The 19,705-nt window shown below is 35.5% G+C and overlaps 1 protein-coding gene across 3 annotated transcripts in view; it reads left to right on the top strand.

The window, feature by feature from the left end:
* The first annotated feature begins 552 nt into the window (after window positions 1-552).
* HAT1 (histone acetyltransferase 1) overlaps window positions 553-19,705 on the top strand; it is a 40,664-nt gene continuing 21,511 nt past the window's right edge. The window contains exons 1-4 of one of the 3 annotated variants that reach the window (XM_005202320.3): window positions 553-661; window positions 2,944-3,048; window positions 9,776-9,851; window positions 13,186-13,306. In XM_005202320.3, the coding sequence (XP_005202377.3) occupies window positions 568-661; window positions 2,944-3,048; window positions 9,776-9,851; window positions 13,186-13,306 (396 nt within the window). In that variant the 5' untranslated portion in view covers window positions 553-567. Of the gene's footprint in view, window positions 1,865-2,890; window positions 3,049-9,775; window positions 9,852-13,185; window positions 13,307-19,705 lie in introns of all 3 variants that reach the window. The other 2 variants (XM_059892720.1, NM_001034347.1) reach the window with 2 other exon arrangements.

The raw sequence follows: 19,705 nt of genomic DNA, 5'->3' as shown, positions 1-19,705 counted from the left end.
ATGGGGTCGCAAGAGTCAGACACGACTGAGCGACTAAGCGCAGTGCAGACTCTTGCGTAATAAACTTAAAGTGAAAACAGTACCTAAGTCTCAGACCGCAAACATATTGTTAAAAAGTATGAAAGAAAAACGATGTTAAACAAGTATTTACCGCAAAAATATAAACAAAATAAGTTAAAATTTCTCCGGAAACCACAACTCAGTCCCTGTATTTTACCGACAGGGTTCCGGTGTTTGAATCTACCGTCCAAGTCAAGTGGAAAGTTTCTCTTCCACTCCCAAACATCGCTAAGGGGGTACAGAAAATTGCCATAAGGTATGTATACATTCAAATCAAGCCGATAGAAACTCTCCTCGAGCCAGCGAACGTCTTAACAGAGAATATCCCTTCGCGGCCTCCTCCAGCAATTCAAGCCTGCAAAGGGACTGACTGCGCTCGCTGTGGCTAGGCAACCATCCGAGCCCGCCCCGCCGTCTTAGCCCCGCCTCTCAAGACGCTTCCACCACCCCGCGCCTCGAACCTCCTCCTCTCATTGGCCAGCTACAGGCCAGGGGTGGGCGGGGGAAATGCGTCAGAAAGTGGGCTCACTTCCGGCCTGGGAGCGCGCGCGGTTGATTCGTCCTCCCTCAGCCGCGGGTGCTCGCAGCTCGGAAATGGCGGGTAAGTTCCCGGGAAAAGTTTACCAAGGGGAGAGGGCGGGCAGGTTTGGGAAAGAACACCGAGACGGAGGTGACAGTACCCGCCGGGAACTTTCGAGCTCTTGCCTGGGTTTTAGAAGGCCTGTTTGAACCTGGGAGCGCGGAACTGTCAGCCCAGCTCCTTTTCCGCCGAGATTCGTGCCCCCGCCCCCAACTGCTCGAGGTTCTGCACCTTCTGAGGGGAACTCGGCCCCTGAGAGGGACCAAGAGCCCAGGAAAAAGCGTGGTGATTTGGTCTTGTAAGGTGCCAGGTGTCTGGACGCCTGTTTCTCTTCTCGTTCCCTTCGCCCACTGCTGCCTCAGCCTCTAGTCTGAGCCTATTCCCGCCAGCTGATTTTAATGCTCAGACCCTCCTCTTCCAGGTCTTCCGCCACCCTGCACTTCAACTTCTGAGCTAGCGCAATGCTGCCTTACCTTGCGCCAAGGCTCTCATTTGAGTCTTGTTTGACTTGATAGTAGTCTCCTTAATCTTTCACACTTCAGTAGTCCTAGGATTTATGTAGATTTCCTTTGAGAAAGAGGATGAAGCATTCTTCCTTCATCTAAACTTCTCTTTTAAGGGATGTCTAATATAATTCTGTGTTTATTCCATTCAGCTTTCTTTATTGAATCTCTTAAATTTACAGCGTTTAATAACTAATAATTGCCATTATTTTGTACGTGTATTAAGATTGTTTTGGTGTGGTATATGTTTTTTTTTTTTTTCCCCGGTTACATATCTTTTGAAGTGATGGACAGTTTCTTCTGATTTTTCCCAGTGCCTTCCTAGTAGTCTCAGTAGACTTTTATAGATGTGCTGGATAGACAGGGTATAGCATGAGCTCTACAGATGTTTAACGAAGACCTCTTCTACCAGATAGAGATTGTAGGATTTTGGGGTCCATTGGTACTGTCTTAAGAGGGGGGACGCATGTATTGCACGGGGTGAACTGTAAGAATTCCACCTAAATTCGAATCTCAGTCCCACCATTTAGTAGTCAGGTGACCTTTAAGCAACCAAACGTCTTTCTAAGCCTAAGCTTTTGAATATGAAAGGGGGCTGATAAAGTACCTGCTTGTCTTGTAGAATTGTGAGGATTAAACTAATGTATGATTTGTTGCTTAGATTATACATAAATGCCTTGAGATGTGTTCTGTTATCTCATTTTTATAGATGAAGTTTGAGGTAGGTTCTATTATACTCTTTTTATCCATTTGTTCAGAGAAGCCAAGTAATGTGCTCTAGGTCATAGATGCAGTAAGCAAATGATGAAGCCTGGATTTGAATCCAGCAATTCTGACTCCAAACCGTTAATCTGTACTGCTTCAAGTGTTCCACATTTGCTGTGTACCTGTGTTGTAACCACTTACTGAAGTTTATGGCATGTCATTGTACCCTGTTTTTCATTTCTGCTCATGACTTTTTTACCTGAGTTTTCCCTAATTTTTATGATTATTTTGTCAGGAGATTTATTGCCATCTTTGCTTGAAAGTTTCTCATGATAATGGTTTCTTCCACTGTTAATTATCATATACATTGATGGATAGCCACCTTGTAGTAAAACCACTTGATTATTCCAATAGCCTATGTCTTTGTGCACTTGGTTAAAAAAGAAAATTTTCTTTCCTAATCATGTCCTCGTTCCTTGTCTTTTATACTAGAAATAGCAGTGTTTACTGGTTTCTTGTGTATCCTTCCTGAGATAATCTTTCTATGCATTATTAGTTGTTGGTTTTGAAATAGTTGATCTGAAAGTACTTTGGGTAGAATTTTTCCAGTATTATGAATAAAATGCTATCTTGTAATTATTGAAGGACATTCTCACCTCGATTCTTAGTGGAGCAGTAGCATCCTTTTTATATTTCTTTTTAAAAGGCTACTTAGGTATAAATCCTAGCAGGTAGTTTATATTAACTATTTAGAAATGTCAGTAGTCTGTTATGTTATCAAGTTTACTCATTTATGTAAAGCCAGTTTATATTAACTATTTAGAAATGTCAGTAGTCTGTTATGTTATCAAGTTTACTCATTATGTAAAGCTTGGTTCACAAGCCTCTATCTCAAAAGTGATGTTTATTCTGTTTTATAATGAGACAGTCATATACTCTACATTTATGTAGGAGTATTTGGAAATCTATGGTCTGTTAGCATAGTTAAAGACTTACCTTTATTCCACTTCTAGTAAGAACCCTTTTTTTTTTTTTTTTTTAGGTTTGATTAATTAAATCACTTCCAACTAGTCTTTTTAAAATCCTGTTTCTTAGGATTTGGTGCTATGGAGAAGTTTTTGGTTGAATACAAGAGTGCAGTTGAGAAGAAACTGGCTGAGTACAAATGTAACACCAACACAGCAATTGAACTGAAATTAGGTATGTATGCCTTTCCTAAGTAGCATTAGACACATGAAGGGGAATTTTGTGTAAGAGCAGTTGTTTATGACATTTGTATGGCTTATTTTATTGTTTATTGCAATTTATGTTTAGTTTTCTATACTAATTGAGCACATCTAGATTTTATGAAGTCTTGATTTATGTCATGGAGTGGGTAGGTGTTTGACACATGGCAGAGTTTACATGTCAAAAGTTCAGTGTCGCAAAATAATGACAAGTAGAAATGGTTTTAACCTCTTAAAAACATTTACCTTTACCTTTTTGCTTATAAAAATAATAGAAAATAAGTGTTGGTGAGAATGTGGAAACACACTCATATATTCCTGGTGGGAGCATAAAATGATGCAATTACTTTGGGAAACAGTTTTGCAATTACTTTGGGAAGCAGTTTGGCAGGATCTTAAAGAGTAAACATATATTTGCTATATGACTTAACAGTTCAACTCCTAGACGTCTACCCAAGAGAATTTAAAATGTTTGTCCATCCAAAAACTTGTACGTGAATGTTCACAGGAATATTATTCACAATAGCCAAAGGATATAACCTAGATACCAGTCAGCTGGTAAATGGTTAAACAAAGTGTGGTATATCCATGTGATGGGGTACTATTTGACATTAAGAAGGAGTGAAGGGTCGATACATGCTACAACATAGGTGAACCTCAAAAACATTCTAAAGTGAAAGAAACCAGACATCCTGTATGATTCCATTTGTATGAGTGTTCAGAAAAAGCATATGCACAGAAACAGAAAGTTAGTGGTCACCTGGGTCTGAGGGTGGCAACAGAGAATGACTGCAAATTAGATTTCTTTTGGGTAATGGCAGTATTTTAAAATTAGATTGTGGTAGCAGTACACAAGTCTAAATGTACTAAAAATCTTAGAATTATACTCTTAAAACAATTGAGTTTATGGAATGTAAATTTATAACTCAATAAGGCTGTTTAAAAAATAATTATGTGCTAATGAGTTCTGGTCTCATCACTTTCCATTCCTTAGATTTTTCATCTTTAAAATGGAATCAATATTATTTGTAGTGAATCAATTATGAGGTTAAATACAAGTAAAGTGCTTGAAAAACTTGATTTAGTCACAGTAAATGTTAGCTATAATTAAACAGTACAAACATAATAAATACAGAGAAGGTGATAAAGAAGATACTTGTGTCCTGACACCTCATTAAAAGGATAATACTGATCAAAGTTTTTATTTTTTCTTGTACATACATTATTTCTTTAAAACCAGGATCCTTTTGTAAGGCTGTTTTGTTATTTAGCTTAACAATAACTTGAATATCATTGTTTATAACTGTATATAGATGTACTTCATTCTTTTAAATTATGTAATTCAGTATGACTGTATCATAACTTTTTAAAACTTACTCTCTATTGTGAGATTTGCTTCTCCTTTTTTACTATTAAAAGTGATTCTCTGGTAAATACCCTTGTGTACATTTGTACCCACTTGTGTGAGTGATCTGTAGAATGTGTGGCTAGAAGTTAAAATGCTGGATCAGAGTTTTTCATTTTCAACACTGTTAACATTTTGGGTTAGGTAGGTAATTGTTAGGAAATGGCAGCCCATCCCAGGTGACACTAGTGGTAAAGAACCCATTTGCCAGTGCAGGAGACATTAGAGACACGGGTTCTATCCCTGGGTCTGGAAGATCCCCTAGAGGAGGAAGTGGCAGCCCACTCCAGTATTCTTGCCTGGAGAATCCCATGGACAGAGGAGCCTTGTGGGCTGCAGTCCAAAGAGTTGGACATGACTGAAGCGACGTAACAGCAGCCAATATTTTTGCTTGGGAAATCCCATGGACGGGGCTACAGTCCATGAAGTCACAAAAGAGTCGGAACAACTTAGCAACTAAACAACAAAAGGATTCTTTGTTATTTTGTACTTTGTAGTATGTTTAGCAGCACTCTTGGTCTGATAACTAGATGCCAGTAACATTCTCCAGTTGTGACAACCAGAAATGTCTTCCAACACTGCCATACCTCCTAAGGATGGTGTGTAAAATTGTCTCTGTTTAAGAACTACTGTGCTAGATCAAAGGGTTACAAACATATTCTACTTTAGTAGCTGTTGTTAAATTGCCTTCTAGAAAGAGTATGTGTGCTTATACTGCTACAGTCTCACATTTGAGATAGTCCTTTTACCTCTACCCTGATCAGTGTTGCGTATTATCATTTTTGAAAAAACCAAAAACACCTTGCCTCTGTGATGTGTGAAAGGTAGCTTCTTATTTCTGCTTGCAATTGTTGTGAGAAATGCATAACTTAAAATTTACTGGTTTTTGAAGTATACAGTTCTGTGGTATTTAGTATACTCTCATTGTTGTGCAACTAGTCTCCAGAACTTTCTCATTTTGTAAAATTGAAACTATATTCATTAAAGAAAGAACTCCTTATTTTCCCCCCTCTCACTGGCCCTTTGCTAATACCTTTCTACTGTTTTAAAATTTGACTGCTTTAGATACCTCATATAAATGCAGGCATACAGTATTTGTTGTCTTGTGACTGGCTTATCTCTTTTAGCATAGTATCCTCAAGATTCATCCATGTTGTAGCACTTGGCAGAAATTCCTTCCTTTTAAGACAGGATAATATTACATTACATATATATGTATATATATTATAGATAATATAAACATTATAATATTGTTATTTAATATTATATATTACATGTAATGATTATAAAATTATAGTATTTATGTTTACATTATATATAATATATACATTACATTATATATTTATAGACATATATATACATACCACATTTTATTTATCCATTCATCTGTTGATAGATACTTAAGTTGCTTCCTTCTCTTGGCTATTTGAATAATGCTGCTGTGAATAGGGATGCGCAACTGTCTCTTTGAGATCAGTTTCAAGTTCTTTTGGATATGTATCCAGAAGTGGGATTGCTGGATCATATAGTAATTATATTTTTAATTCTTTGGGGAACCTCCATAATTTCCATAATGGTTATTACGACTCCATTTTACATACCCACCAACAGTGCACAAAAGTTGCAGTTTCTCCACATCCTTACCAACTTACTGTTTAGTGAGATTTTTCTTTTTCACTGTGTTTTTGACTGTTTTGATTTGATAATTAAAATTGATTTTTAATTCTAAGAGAAGTATATCCTTTATATTTAAAAGAACCAACCCTCCTTTTGTCATATTTTGCAAATACTTTGACACCTGTTTTGACTTTTGTTATGTAGAAGTTAAAACTTTTTATCTAGGGAAATTTCTTTTTCTTTTATGAGTTTTCATTGTGTCTTATAAAAAGGGCCTTCCTTCTCTAAGATTATGAAAATGTTTATATATTGTTTATTTTAATAGTTTTTAAATTTTTTTCTTTTTTAATTGAACCTTTGAATCTTTACCTTGATAAGGCATAGAGTAGGAATCCAGTTTTATACTTTTCCAGATGGTTTAGGCAATTATCTGCCTGCCAGTTTGTTGTCTCTTAAACAATTACAATTTCTTTTTTTAATCACACTAAAGTATCATATATATTCTTGGGTGTACTTTGAGGCCTTTTGTTCCCCTTGAGCCATTAGTGTACTGTTACAATAAATATGATTAGTATACGGTGTGACTAGATCCCACTCATTTACTCTTTCAGTTTCTGTAATGTTTTTTCTTCTAATGAACATTTTACTAAGTTCCAAAGAGATGTTTTGTTAATTTTTTTAAATTGAGATCCTACTAAAATTTAAGTTTAATATGGGGAAAAGTAGTGTCCTTACATTATTGAGTCTTCCTTACTAATAGCAAGCATATCTTTCTATTTATTAAGGCCTGTTTTTTTGTCTAACTGTAGAGTTTTAAAGTTTATGTATAGATGATAAACATTTCTTATTGTTTATTCCTAGGGATTTCATCTATTTTACTGCTATTATGAAGTGGCATCTTCTCTTCTGTTGTATTTATCTTTATTGTGTGTAGGAGAATGATGGAAAGTAATTTTTAATATATATATATTTTACCACATCAAGATCCCGTTTACATATATTCTACACATATTTGACATAACTAAAGTTGACTGGGTTATTTGGGCAATCTAATTCCTACCATCAGTAGCAATAATTTGCTTCCCTCAAACCAGCCTTTCTTTCTGTCTCCCTCTTTTCCCTTCCCCCGTTCTTTGGAGAAACGTTTATCAGAACATACTGATAGACACGTGGGATAACTTTAACTCTTGACTGCATACCAATAATTCCACTAAGTTTATCCCAAGATTCTTCTCCATTAATAAGCTATTTTCACTCTGTGTGTGAGAGATTGACAGGCGTACTTTTCCCACAGGGATCCAGTGCTCTGGGGGTGGGTTACTATAGAAAAAAGTGAATCTTTTTTTATTATACCAGACAAACTCTATACCTGTTAAGCGGTAAATCTGCATTCACCTTTCTCTCCAGCTCCTGGTAACCTCTAATCTACTTTCTGTCTGTATGAATTACCCATTTTAGATATTTTGTTTAAGTGGAATATTTATCCTTTTCTGTCTGGCTTATTTCACTTAGCATATTTTCACCTTATTTACTCATCAGATGTTTCATGTTGTACCATGTATCAGAGCTCCACTCCTGTTAATGGCTGAGTAATATTCCACTCGATGCCACACTTTGTTTTATTTAGTCATCTGCTGATGAACACTTAGGTTGTTTCCACCTTTTGGTAATTGTGAATAATGCTGCTGTGAGCATCAAGATAGAATTGTGTTATCCTTGTTTTCAGTTCTTTTGACTGTATAGCTAGGAAGAGAATGCTGGGTCATATAATAAATCTTTGTTTATCTTTTTGAGTAACTGCCAAATTATTTTCCACAGTGGATACACCATTTTACATTCCCACCAGCAATGTATAAGAGTTCCACTTTTACTACATTCTTGTCAGCACTTAATTAATTTTATATATAGCCAATCCTAGAATATGTGAAATGATATCTAATTGCAGTTTTTATTTGCATTTCCCTAATGACTGATATTGAGGATCTTTTCATGTGCTTATTGTCACTGTGTATCTTTTTTGTAGAACTATCTGTTCAAATCTTTTGCCTAATTTTTAATTGAAGTGTTTTTAATATATTTGTTATTTTTTTAATGTATTTTAAAACAGATAATCTTACTGGATTCTTCTACTGTTTTTGGAGAGTGGTTTCAGCTGATTTTCTTAGTTTTTTATTCACTTCCTTTTTTTATAAATATGCCTCTTATTTTGTTCTCTTTCCAGTTTGCATTTTCTAGCACTTTCAGAACACTGTTAAAAAATGATAGTGGTCATTCCTTTCACTTAAATTAATGAAGATGATTATAGTAATTCTCCAATAAATCTCAAATCCTGGCTTGTTACATTGAAAAGTGTTTTTCAATTTTCAAAATTTTTTATTCAGATATACACATTAGAGTATATTGAGGGCCATTTCAGTTTACATGGAAATAATTTTGATAATGTCTTATATACAATGTAATACATAAATATTAAATTTTTTTTTATTTTTAGATATTGAATCATCCTTTTATTTCAGTACCACAGTGTATTTTGTTTCTATGAAGACTATTTTATGTTATCTTTAAATATTCTTACATTATTGTTTGTAGGTGAGCTTGGTCTGTTTTTCTCCTCTTTGCTTTTTTTTTTTTTTGCTTTCTTTTTAGGAGAGGTGAAAGTCAATTTTTGTAGTCTTTGTGCACATTTCTCATGGCCTTCCCACTTTACCATTCCCACTCTGAATAGTTTTTAAAGTATTAGATAGATATAGTTGTTCCTTAAAAGAATTCACCTTAATGACTATGAAGAGATTGTTCTTTTATGCCATTTAATGCTTTCTTTGCCTGAATACAACTTAGATTGCATTTTCAGGTTTTGTGCTTTATGATACATTTAAAAAATTTATTTATTTAGGTTGCTCTGGCTCTTCATTGCTGCATGTGGGCTTTCTTTAGTTGTGGCAAGTGAGGGCTACTCCCTAGCTGCAGTGCGTGGGCTTCTCTTTGAGGTGGCTTCTCTTGTTGCAGAGCACAGACAGACCCTAGGGCAGGTTTCAGTATTTGCAGGACGAGGATTCAGTAGTTGCAGCACACCTGCTTAGTTGCCCCTTGGCATGTGGAATCTTCATGGACCAGGGATTGAACCTATGTCCCCTGCATTTGCAGGCAGATTCTTAACCACTGGACCACCAGAGAAGTCCTGCAGTGACAAGCAAAAGGAAAAAAAGCTAGCAACAACATAAACATCATCATCATCTTGCAGTCATAAAGAATGATGTGATGATATGAGCTTCATCAAACTCAGATTATTCTTGTTCTCAGAATGTTTCCTATAGCACTTTGTTTTTGTTTCCTTTGTACTAGCTTTGCTCATCTCAGTGTGCCTCTCTTTGGTTTTATTCTCTTTTACTCTTTGCACTGTGTACAAACATAACAGAAAAATAAAAACTAAATTAGATGCCTGTGTCATACCTAGGTTTCTAATTCTTAGACTCAGTAGGGTTTTGATGCTGAAGCACTCAAAAGTAACATTCTGATTTTTATTGTTGTCACATGAGAATCCAGTGTAAATCATATAATGGAAAAGTGACATTTTTAAGTAAAAAAAAATTTGTTGGCTGTATCCTGGTTATAATGAGATTCTCAAAGTGGAAATACCTATCACCTTTAATATCTCTATATTTTTTATTCTTTTAAACAGTTCGTTTTCCTGAAGATCTTGAGAATGACATTAGAACTTTCTTTCCTGAGTATACCCATCAACTCTTTGGGGATGAGTAAGTAACTTAGTAAGATATTTGTCAAATTAGTAGGGAAAACACGTTTTTTTTTTTTTTTTTTTTAATTTAGAAATCAATTTATTTTCTTTCCTATTATTTTTCATGTTTCTTTTAAAATATATTAGAATGGCATGTTTTATATTGAGACACCAATCTACTGTATAATACCTATCATTTAGTGCTATACTGTAGGTACAGTATGATATTTAATTTGCATAATCTTAGCAGTGGTATCATCATGTGTAACATTAACATTGGTGGGGTTGGATAGTTGCCTAGGAACATATGAATGACTGAAATTCAGATTCAGTCAAACTGTAGAGCCCATATTCATAACTACTTATTTTGCACGATTTTGCTATACTGCTTCTAGAAAACACTCCCCCAACACTAGAAAGCTCAAGTTTTTTTCTATGAGAAATAAATAAACAATTAAGAGAAATTTATTTTCAGAACCAAGTTTGAAGATATGTCCTGGGATGTTCAGCACAATTTTTTAAATTTCTAATGCCTTCATTACATTATTAGAGTAGTCCATTACCTTTTGATTTTGAAGAAAATATCAACTTTGCAGTAAGTTTCAAGAATAATATTCTGTACATCCTTTACATACATCAGTTATTAACATTTAGCTATATTAGCTTTAATCATTCTCATATACATATGTTGATAGATTGTTGTTGAGCCATTTGAGAGTTGGTTGCAGATATATCTTCTCTTACTCCTAAACTCTTTAGTATGTATTTTCTAAAAACAAGGACAGTATTGTGGTAAAATTATCCAAACTCAGGAAATCTAACATTGATATATTTTCTAAAATATAATCCACATTTCAAACTTTGCCAATTGATTCCCAGTAATTCTTTTGTGTATATTCAATAAAGTCAGTAATTCCTCATCCTTGATCCAGTCTAGAATCATGTATTGCTTTTAGTTGTTACCTTTCTTTAGTCCCTTTCGACTGGAACAGTTCCACAGACTTTATTTTCCATGTCATTATTTTTGTAGAGAATAGGGCTAGTTTTGTAAACCTTCATTTTGGACTAGTTTGATTGTTTCTTCATGATTAAATTCAGATAATGCATATATTTATAGTACCACAGCAGAAGTTGTATCTGCCCTTCTCAATGTGTCATGTCAGAATGTCCATGATGTCAGTTTGTCCCATTGTTGGTTACCTTGGGTCATTAAGTTTGGAGGTATCTGCAAGGTTTCACCACTGTAGGGTTTTTTCTTTGTTATTTATATGTAACCTGTGAGGAGATACTCTTGAGAGTGAAAATACCCTGTTTCCCATCAAACTTTCATTCAATAGTTTTAAATCTGTTAATGATTGTTAGTATTTTACTATGGTTGTAAAAGGGCGATTTTCTAACCCTACCACATTTCAGCAGTTATTAGTTTGCATTCCGCTGTAAAAGAGAGTGTGTCTTCTTCCCCTTACATATTTTTGTTTATATCAGAATAGACTCAGGATTTTTTAACTTAATGAGTTATTGTCTGTTACTGTTTTTAATATTGATGCTCAGATTATCCCAGATTCAACAAGTGGCTCTTTCAAACTGGCTTTTGAGTCCTTTTGATATATCATCATCATTTTGAGGACACTTTACTTTGTGATAATCAAGTGTTGCACATTCACCCTGTACTTTACTAGTTCTGCAGAATGAATTGGCCGTATCCTCAAGGAACCATGGATTTTTTTCTTAGTAGGAAAGGGTGTTTAGACATAGTTGACATTTAAAATATTCTTCTGTATTGCCCTTTTCCCTATGCATTATTTCAGCATTTTTGACATAATTTTTTTAATATATTTTTAAATTGACAAATGTCTCTTCCTGGAAGAAATTTTGAAGAATTTCTTGTGAATATATCAGATTAGGTATTTTATGTGCTTTTAAGTATTAATAACTGAATTTTATAATTGATTCATGCCAAAATTTGAGCCTCTTATATTTTAAACAGGTTTTATTACAGCATAAAAATAAGAATGCTTTCTTTTGGATCTCTGTCTTTAAAGAGTGTTTTGTAGTACTGCTTCTTTGTGGCATTTTGCACACTCACTTTGCACATCATTAAAAGTGGTGTGCACACCCCTCTAAGGTAGATGGAAGAGAGTCACATAATCATGGTAACTGTATCTTGGGAACCATTACATTGATCTTAATCCTAGTATCATTGCCACTCTTTCCTATTACACATAATTTTCAGAGTCCTGGAATGGACACTTCTTATATTTTGTTTTGGTAACCTAGACAGAAATCTGGAAATGACACTGCTTCTTTCTAGTATTCTTTCAGAATTCATCTTAAAAAAAAAAAAAAAAAAACCTTTATCATACAATAATCTTTTTAAAGTGTATAATTCTGTGGGTTTTAGCATATTGAAAATTGAATAATCATCACCACAACCAATTTTGGAACCTTTTCGTCATTTCCACCAAAATTCCCATTGTGACCAGTTAGCAGTGGCTCCCTCTTTCCCATACCCTCCCTAGCCCAGGATAGTCACTAATCTACTTTCTGTCTTCATTGATTTACCTATTCTGGACTTTTTTGTGGGGGCTACACCATGTACTTGGTGTAATAGTTGTTCCCAACACAGGGATTGAACCTGGGTCATGGCAGTGAAGGTACCGAGTCTTAACCACTGGACTACCAGGGAACTTGCCTGGCTACTTTAGAATTATCTTTTTAGAAGACTTTTTTTTTTTTTTTTTAAGGAAATAGAAAGGCATAGATGGATAGCAGGGAGCAAGGTTGGGAAAATAGCAGCAGCTCCCCGTGTGCTTTCTGAGTTCCTAAGTGGGGTGTAGTCAGGTGCTACCACTTAGCACTTTCAGCAGCTCTGGATGTTTGTGTTGGACATGCAAGTGATAAGTTGGGAGATCTGGGCTATAAGTTGGGAGAACTACAAGTTGGGCTCTATAGCTCCATCTTAACTGCTTGCCTAACCAGGAATCAGTTTAACATTACTTGTCTCTGATATGAAATACCTCATAATAGTAGCAAGAGTAAAAGCAGCAACAGTAGCTGTAGTACACTTGTACAGTGTACCAGTGAATGTTATGAGCAATTTATATGTATTGACTTATTTATATAACCCATATAACATCCCTAAGGTAGGTGTTATTATTCTGTTACTTTATAAACTAGGACAGACAGCTGAGGCACAGTTTCATTACAGTATGGTTTGTTGTTGTTTTTAGTAAGTATAGTTTAAAATTTTGAAACCACGCATGAAGTTAAACCTGTTTCTGTGTAGAGTTAATACTTTGTAATGACTTTGTTCATTTTCGGGTCTTAGATTACTGCTTTTTTTCCCCTTTCAGTGAAACTGCTTTTGGTTACAAGGGTCTGAAGATCTTGTTATATTATATTGCTGGTAGCCTATCAACAATGTTCCGTGTTGAATATGCATCTAAAGTTGATGAGAACTTTGACTGTGTAGAGGTAAGAACAGAAATAAATTTATTTTTAACTGTTTCCTAATTGAGTTTAAAACAGATTATAAAATGTTAAAGATTTGAGGGAGGAGAGAATCTGTTATATTACAGCTCTAAAACCACATGTTTAACATTTAATTATGGAGATGATTATCTGCTTGTCATTCCAGTTAAACCTGTGATTGTGATCCTTAGCCTTTTCTGTAAAAATCTCACTTTTTTGATCAGAGTTTTATTTCATTTACCAACTTTAGGTTTTTTAAATTAGTTTCTGTTGTTTTAAGCATATATTCATGTGAAAAGGAAAACTTGTAAGAAATGAACTTGGTTATTGAGCTAAGGAGCTTTATGAACAAAGTATTGAAGCTGTAGCCTGCTTTCTTGCCACTTAAAGTATAAGAAGAAAGAGAGAAATTGAGAGAACTGTTAAGTAAAAAAGATCTAGGACTTGATTTGGGAAATTCTCAGCCTGTTGTGAAGACACTAAATTTAGAAAATTCCTTGGTGGGGAAGTGTGCTCTGGGGAGAAAGCCAATAGTAATCTTGGCTAAATAATCTTGTTTTGCTGAATAGACAGGTGTGACTCATTGATCTCCTCAGTAATCTCAACAAAGCCAGAAATAGGGATTGAATTCTGTGATATAAATTCAGGGAGCACCTGTGGAGGACCATCTTGTCCATTGGCATGAACTTTCATGGCATACGTACATGACCCAGAAAGTTTTCCAGAGTGTCATATCAGCAGAAATATAGCCAGTTTGGACTGACAGAATACGGGAAGGCTAATGGACTTCTAAAATCCAATAGGCAAGAAACAGGTTGATAACACTATTCATCTGCAAACATGTGCTACCTTTCAAGAAAAAGGATGAATGATTTTGAAGGAGGAGCTTCGGGCTCAGAGGGTAGTGTCATAGACCACAGTATTCCTAAGTCTGATGAAATTTGAGCCTTCCCGGGTGGCTAAGCAGTAAAGAGTCCGCCTGCCAATGCAGGAGATGTGGGTTTGATCCCTGGGTTAGGAATATCCTCTGGAGAAGGGAATGGCAACCCACTCCAGTATTCTTGCCTGGGAAATGCCATGGACAGAAGAGCCTGGCAGACTACAGTCAATGGGGTCGCAAAGAATCGGACATAACTTAGAGACTGTACAACAACAATGGAATTTGACCTACTGGATTTTGAAATCATTTGGTGACTTATTTCTTCCTACCATTTTCTCCCTTTTGGAATGACAAAGTCTATAACTTTTATCCAATGCTTGTCCTGCCTTTGTTCTTTGGAAGTAATAACTTATTTTCTAGTTTGACGGGTGGGAAGGAATTGTGCCCCATGATACGTCATACCCATAGTCTCACGTGTACCTTATTGAATAACATAGATGATGAGATTTTAGACTTGAGTTGATCTTGGAATGGTTGAAACTTTGGGAGATGTTGGGAAGGGGGTGTCTTTGGCATGTTTGGATAGACGTGAATCTTTAAGGAACCTTCAAAAAATTGTATATTTTAGAGTTGTTCTGTTCTTAGACATTCCTATTTAAAGATATTGAAGCAAACGTTTTCAAAATTTTAACTAAGTTTTAATTCCTGATGTAAGTCTTTTCCCAGCCTCATGCTCCACTCTTTTATTGTTAAAACCGTCTCTCATTACAGGGATTGGTTGATTTGCCCCCTTTTTATTATTTGTTTGTTTTTTTGTTTTATTTTATTGTAAGGGACTTGTCCAAAGTCACACAACTAGTAAATAATCTGTATTGCACATGGGAAAGAATCACTTATCATAGTATGCATAATATATAGTAATATTCTCCTCAAAGATGTTAGAACTGTTTATGACCTGTTCTAAATGGGCCTGGGCTTTTGTGCTTGTTAGGTTTTATTTCTGTTTTTCACAGTGTATATTTTATTTATTTGCCTGCTCCCATACTTTTATGCTGTTAGCTCTCAGTTTATTGCTAGTGTGAGAGTCTTCCCTCTTGCAAACAGTCCCCTTATCGGTAAAAATTCCGTATTAGTAAGCTTAAAGGAATGGAAACGTGAATGATATATAGCATAAAAGAAATCTGAAATAGTCTCTTATGTCCATTATTCAACTTCAGTGTCAGAAATATTTTGAGCACTAACTTTTTTTGGTTCTCATTTGCCACCCCTATTTGAGATGAATCAGCTTGTTAGATAAATATATATAACTTTCACTTAATATTTTTTTTTAGTGGTTTGTGTCCCTTAGATATTATTGAAAATTTGCAGCTATAAGAATGACTCATTGACTAATACTGTAGTTGTGGTGATTTGATACTTGAAAAGATTTAATCTTAGATAAACTAGCATTTAACACAGAGTTTACTAAAATGGAGCTTTTTATAATCAAATATTTGTTAAATTTTCAAGCCCAGATACTCTTAAAAATACATTAAAAATTGTATTTTTTTCCTTTGTGTTGTACATAATTCAGTGTTGTTTGAGGAGTTTACTGGTGTTTTGTGTTTCTTTTCTTTTTAAGTTCTAGCTGGTAGTGCTGAATTGATTTCTTCTGAAGGAAATATTAATTAGTTATTGATAAATCTTTCAAATATTTTGTGCAGTGAAAATAGCTGTGTATTTGCATTGACTTCTAATTGTTCCATTCTTGAAAACGAGGTTTCTCCATTTAGAAGTACTGTGTTAGGAGTAAGGAATCAGTCTTTTATAATGTCTTTTTGTAGGATTATTTATTTGCTTCATTGTCAGAGATCATTTATTTAAATTACATATTCAAGCAGAGACCTCTTTTTCCCCTTGTAAAAAAGGAATGGGTAGCAGATGTGGGGGGAACAGGCGTGGCTCTTTCCCATTCGCAGTGAGAATGTTCATTTCACAGGGGTATAATGGCAAACAAAGCAAAGTCACTGTTCTTATGACACATTCTTGCCAAGGGGAGCAGTCAACAAATAGATATTAAATAAACAAATTAATATGTATGAAGAAACGTTTTGCTGGTTTCTGAATGAAGAATAGCCAGTCATGTGGTTATCTGAAGGGATCAGCCTATGCAGAGGCCCTGAAAATGAGAACATTCTTGGCATTTTTGTTGTCCAGAAAGATCACTGTTGTTAAATTGTGGTAATGAGAGAAGGAGGGTAGGAGATAGTTGAAGAGGGTTGGCAAAACTCGGTCGATGGAATAAGAGTAGTTGAAGCCCTTGGAAGTTTTAAGTAGGTGGGGGTTATCTGATAGTGTTTATATTGAAAGATGATTCTGCCTGCTATGCAGAGAACCCACTGTAGAGGGCAAGAGTGAGAGAAGAGAGACCAGAACATTACAGTGTTATGGGCAACACTGCATTTACCTGCTTGAGGATATTTCTTTGGTGGTTGTTCAGTCGCTGTGTCTGACTCTTTGTGACCCCCATGGAATGCAGCACACCAGGCTCCTCTGTCCTTCACTGTCTCCAGGAGTTTGCTCAGATTCATGTCCATTGAGTCGGTGATGCTATCTAACCATCTCATCCTCTGCTGCCCCCTTCCTCTTTTGCCTTCAGTCTTTCCCAGCATCAGTGTTCTTTCCAGTGAGTCACCTCCTCAGAGGTAGGGTCAGCAGCACCTGTTACTGAGTTAAATGTGATTGTTCAGGGAAAGAGCAATGAGGAGGATGCCATTGCTTCAGTGGTGGTGGTACTATTCCTGAGATAGGGACGATTGGAGAAGTAGATTTAAGTGGAAAAAACCCAAGATTTCTGTTATTAGATGTATAAGGTTTGAGACTATAATATGTCATAATTGAGTTTATGGATACGGTGCTTTGTAGTATTATTTTTGCATGTGAAAAATATACCCTTTTAGATGGTCAGAAACCAGAGCACATCTGCTTAGAAGTTATTTGCATATTAAAATTTTGCCATATTAATCTTTCATCATCCATTCTTTTTCTTTTGCAAACTCTCTGGCGACACCTAAATTTTTTTAGTAACAATTAAGATGTCTATAGAACATCTCCATAGCTATCATCTTTAAAGATAATGTAATTATTTTTAATTTTGCAATATAATAAACTTGATTATTCAGACACTGATGGTTTGTTCATCTTATGGTTTTGCTTTTATCAGTACCTCCAGCCCTCTCTTAAGGTAATTTCATTGCTTTTTAGTAGAAGAATGTATAATAAAGATTGTTCAGTCTTGCTGATTGCTGACATTTTAGGGAAGGGTTTGTTGGAGAAAGTTGAAATACATAGATAAAGTTTGTATTATCTGTGAGTTTCAGTCATCTGTTTTATCCTTGTCTTTCTTTAATTTGGATTCAATTTGAGAGTAGATGAGAGCAAATTTCTTTAATCTTCTGGATTCCTTAGGGCTTTTTTAATAGAAAAATCCTGTGTATGTATAAAAATTTAATCTTGAGAAAGTGAAAAAAATACTTTTGTAGACTAATAATATTTCCTAATGTATTCCACTGCATTCCTTTTTTGATAATGGTGACAATATTCTTAATGAGAAATTCTTTCATGAAATATCATAAAAAGCTTTAAAATTATGTGTTTAGATCTTTATCTTGGAACATCGTTGTGAGTTTGGTGGTGGTGGTTGAGTTGCTAAGTCATGTCCGACTCTTGCAACTCCATGGACTGTAGCCTGCCAGGCTCCTCTGCCTGTGGGATTCTCCAGGCAAGAATGCTGGAGTGGGTTGCCATTTCCTTATCCAGGGCATCTTCCCTACCCAGGTCTCCTGCATTGCAGGCAGATTGTTTACCAACTGAGCTATTGTAAGTTTAGTTAGGTTGCAAAGCACTAATGCAGTAAAATTAACATAATGTGACCTTTGTTTTTCAAAAAGTGGAAGTGCTCACAGTTTTTCTCTACTTAATTTCTCCAACAATACTGAAATTTCTGCAGCTTGCATATTGTCAGTGAATGTAAGATTGAGCAAGTTTATATAGATACGGAGTTTTTTGGCTTGTTTTTGCAGCATATCTTGGGTATTCTTAGAATTACAGCTAATGTTAACTCTCTGCAACTTTAGCCAAGCCTTAACATGCCTTCAAAATTGGTATTTCAAAAATTACGCACCACAGGCAAATTTAGACAAATGCTGCTATTTAGGTTAAGAGGCTAAAGAGGTAATTTGTTTTTTAAATCTGTATTAAGTACATGTGTACGAATTCTGTCCGACTGCCAGTTAAGTCTCAGGCACATTGCTTTATGCAGTGATGAGGAAATGTAAAAATTGCTTCATGGAAACATCAGATATGTAACAGTGTATAGAACACTGGAAGTTGAAATGACCATAGTCAGAGAATATACAATCTAAAATATTTCGTCTTAAGTCACCTAAGAGAAGACCTAAATAGAAGGGTTACCTTTAATGCTTTCCTTACTAAAAAGACATTGCCAATTGTTAGGAAAAAATTTGTAAGGCATGTCCTTATTAATTAAACATATCATGCCGTACTCTAGATTCTTGATCAGCTTTATTTCTTATCCTTTCTATAACTGTGGGCTTCCCAGGTGACGCTAGTGATACAAAACCTGCCAGCCAATGCAGGAGATATGAGAGATGTGGGTTCAATCCCTGGGTCAGGAAGATCCCCTGGAGGAGGGCATGGCAACTCATTCCAGTGTTCTTGCCTGGAGAATCCCATGACAGAGAAGCCTGGTGGGCTACACAGTCCACAGGGTCGCACAGAGTTGTACGTGATTGAGTGACTTACCACACATAACTGTATTTCTATATAGTTTAAATTAAAGTTTAGAATACTCTTGCTGCTGCTACTGCTAAGTCGCTTCAGTCGTGTCTGACTCTGTGTGACCCCATAGACAGGAGCCCACCAGGCTCCCCTGTCCCTGGGATTCTCCAGGCAAGAACACTGGAGTGGGTTGCCATTTCCTTCTCCAATTCATGAAAGTGAAAAGTGAAAGTGAAGTTGCTCAGTGGTGCTCTTAGCGACCCCATGGACTTCAGCCTACCAGGCTCCTCCGACAATGGGATTTTCCAGGCAAGAGTACTGGAGTGGGTTGCCATTGCCTTCTCCAGAATACTCTTGAAGATAGGGAATTTTTCAGTGATCTTCAGAAATAGAATTAAACCTTTAACCACAAGCGTTGGAACTTGTGTAAGTTTCAGTTAATGTTTAATTCTACATTCAATTTAAAAAGATTATATGGGGATTTTCTCCAGTGATAAACCATTACCTGGCCAGTAATCCAGAATGATAGATGAATATTTAACTGAACTAAAATAAATTTATTCTTTTAGAAAAGAGTGTAGATCTGTAAAATATCATAGTTACAGGATTTGTTTTTTTTTTCCTTAAAGCAAAATCCATTTAATAGAGAAATGCAGACATTTCTCCTTTAGTGATACAAAGTTCTGAATTCCAAGTTTGAAGAGCTGTTAGTTTTATGTTTCGTATTTTATATAATAGATACA

The sequence above is a fragment of the Bos taurus genome, chromosome 2 (genome assembly GCF_002263795.3).
Source record: "Bos taurus isolate L1 Dominette 01449 registration number 42190680 breed Hereford chromosome 2, ARS-UCD2.0, whole genome shotgun sequence".
Classification (NCBI taxonomy): Eukaryota; Metazoa; Chordata; class Mammalia; order Artiodactyla; family Bovidae; genus Bos; species Bos taurus.
This window is presented reverse-complemented; position numbering and strand designations above follow the sequence as displayed.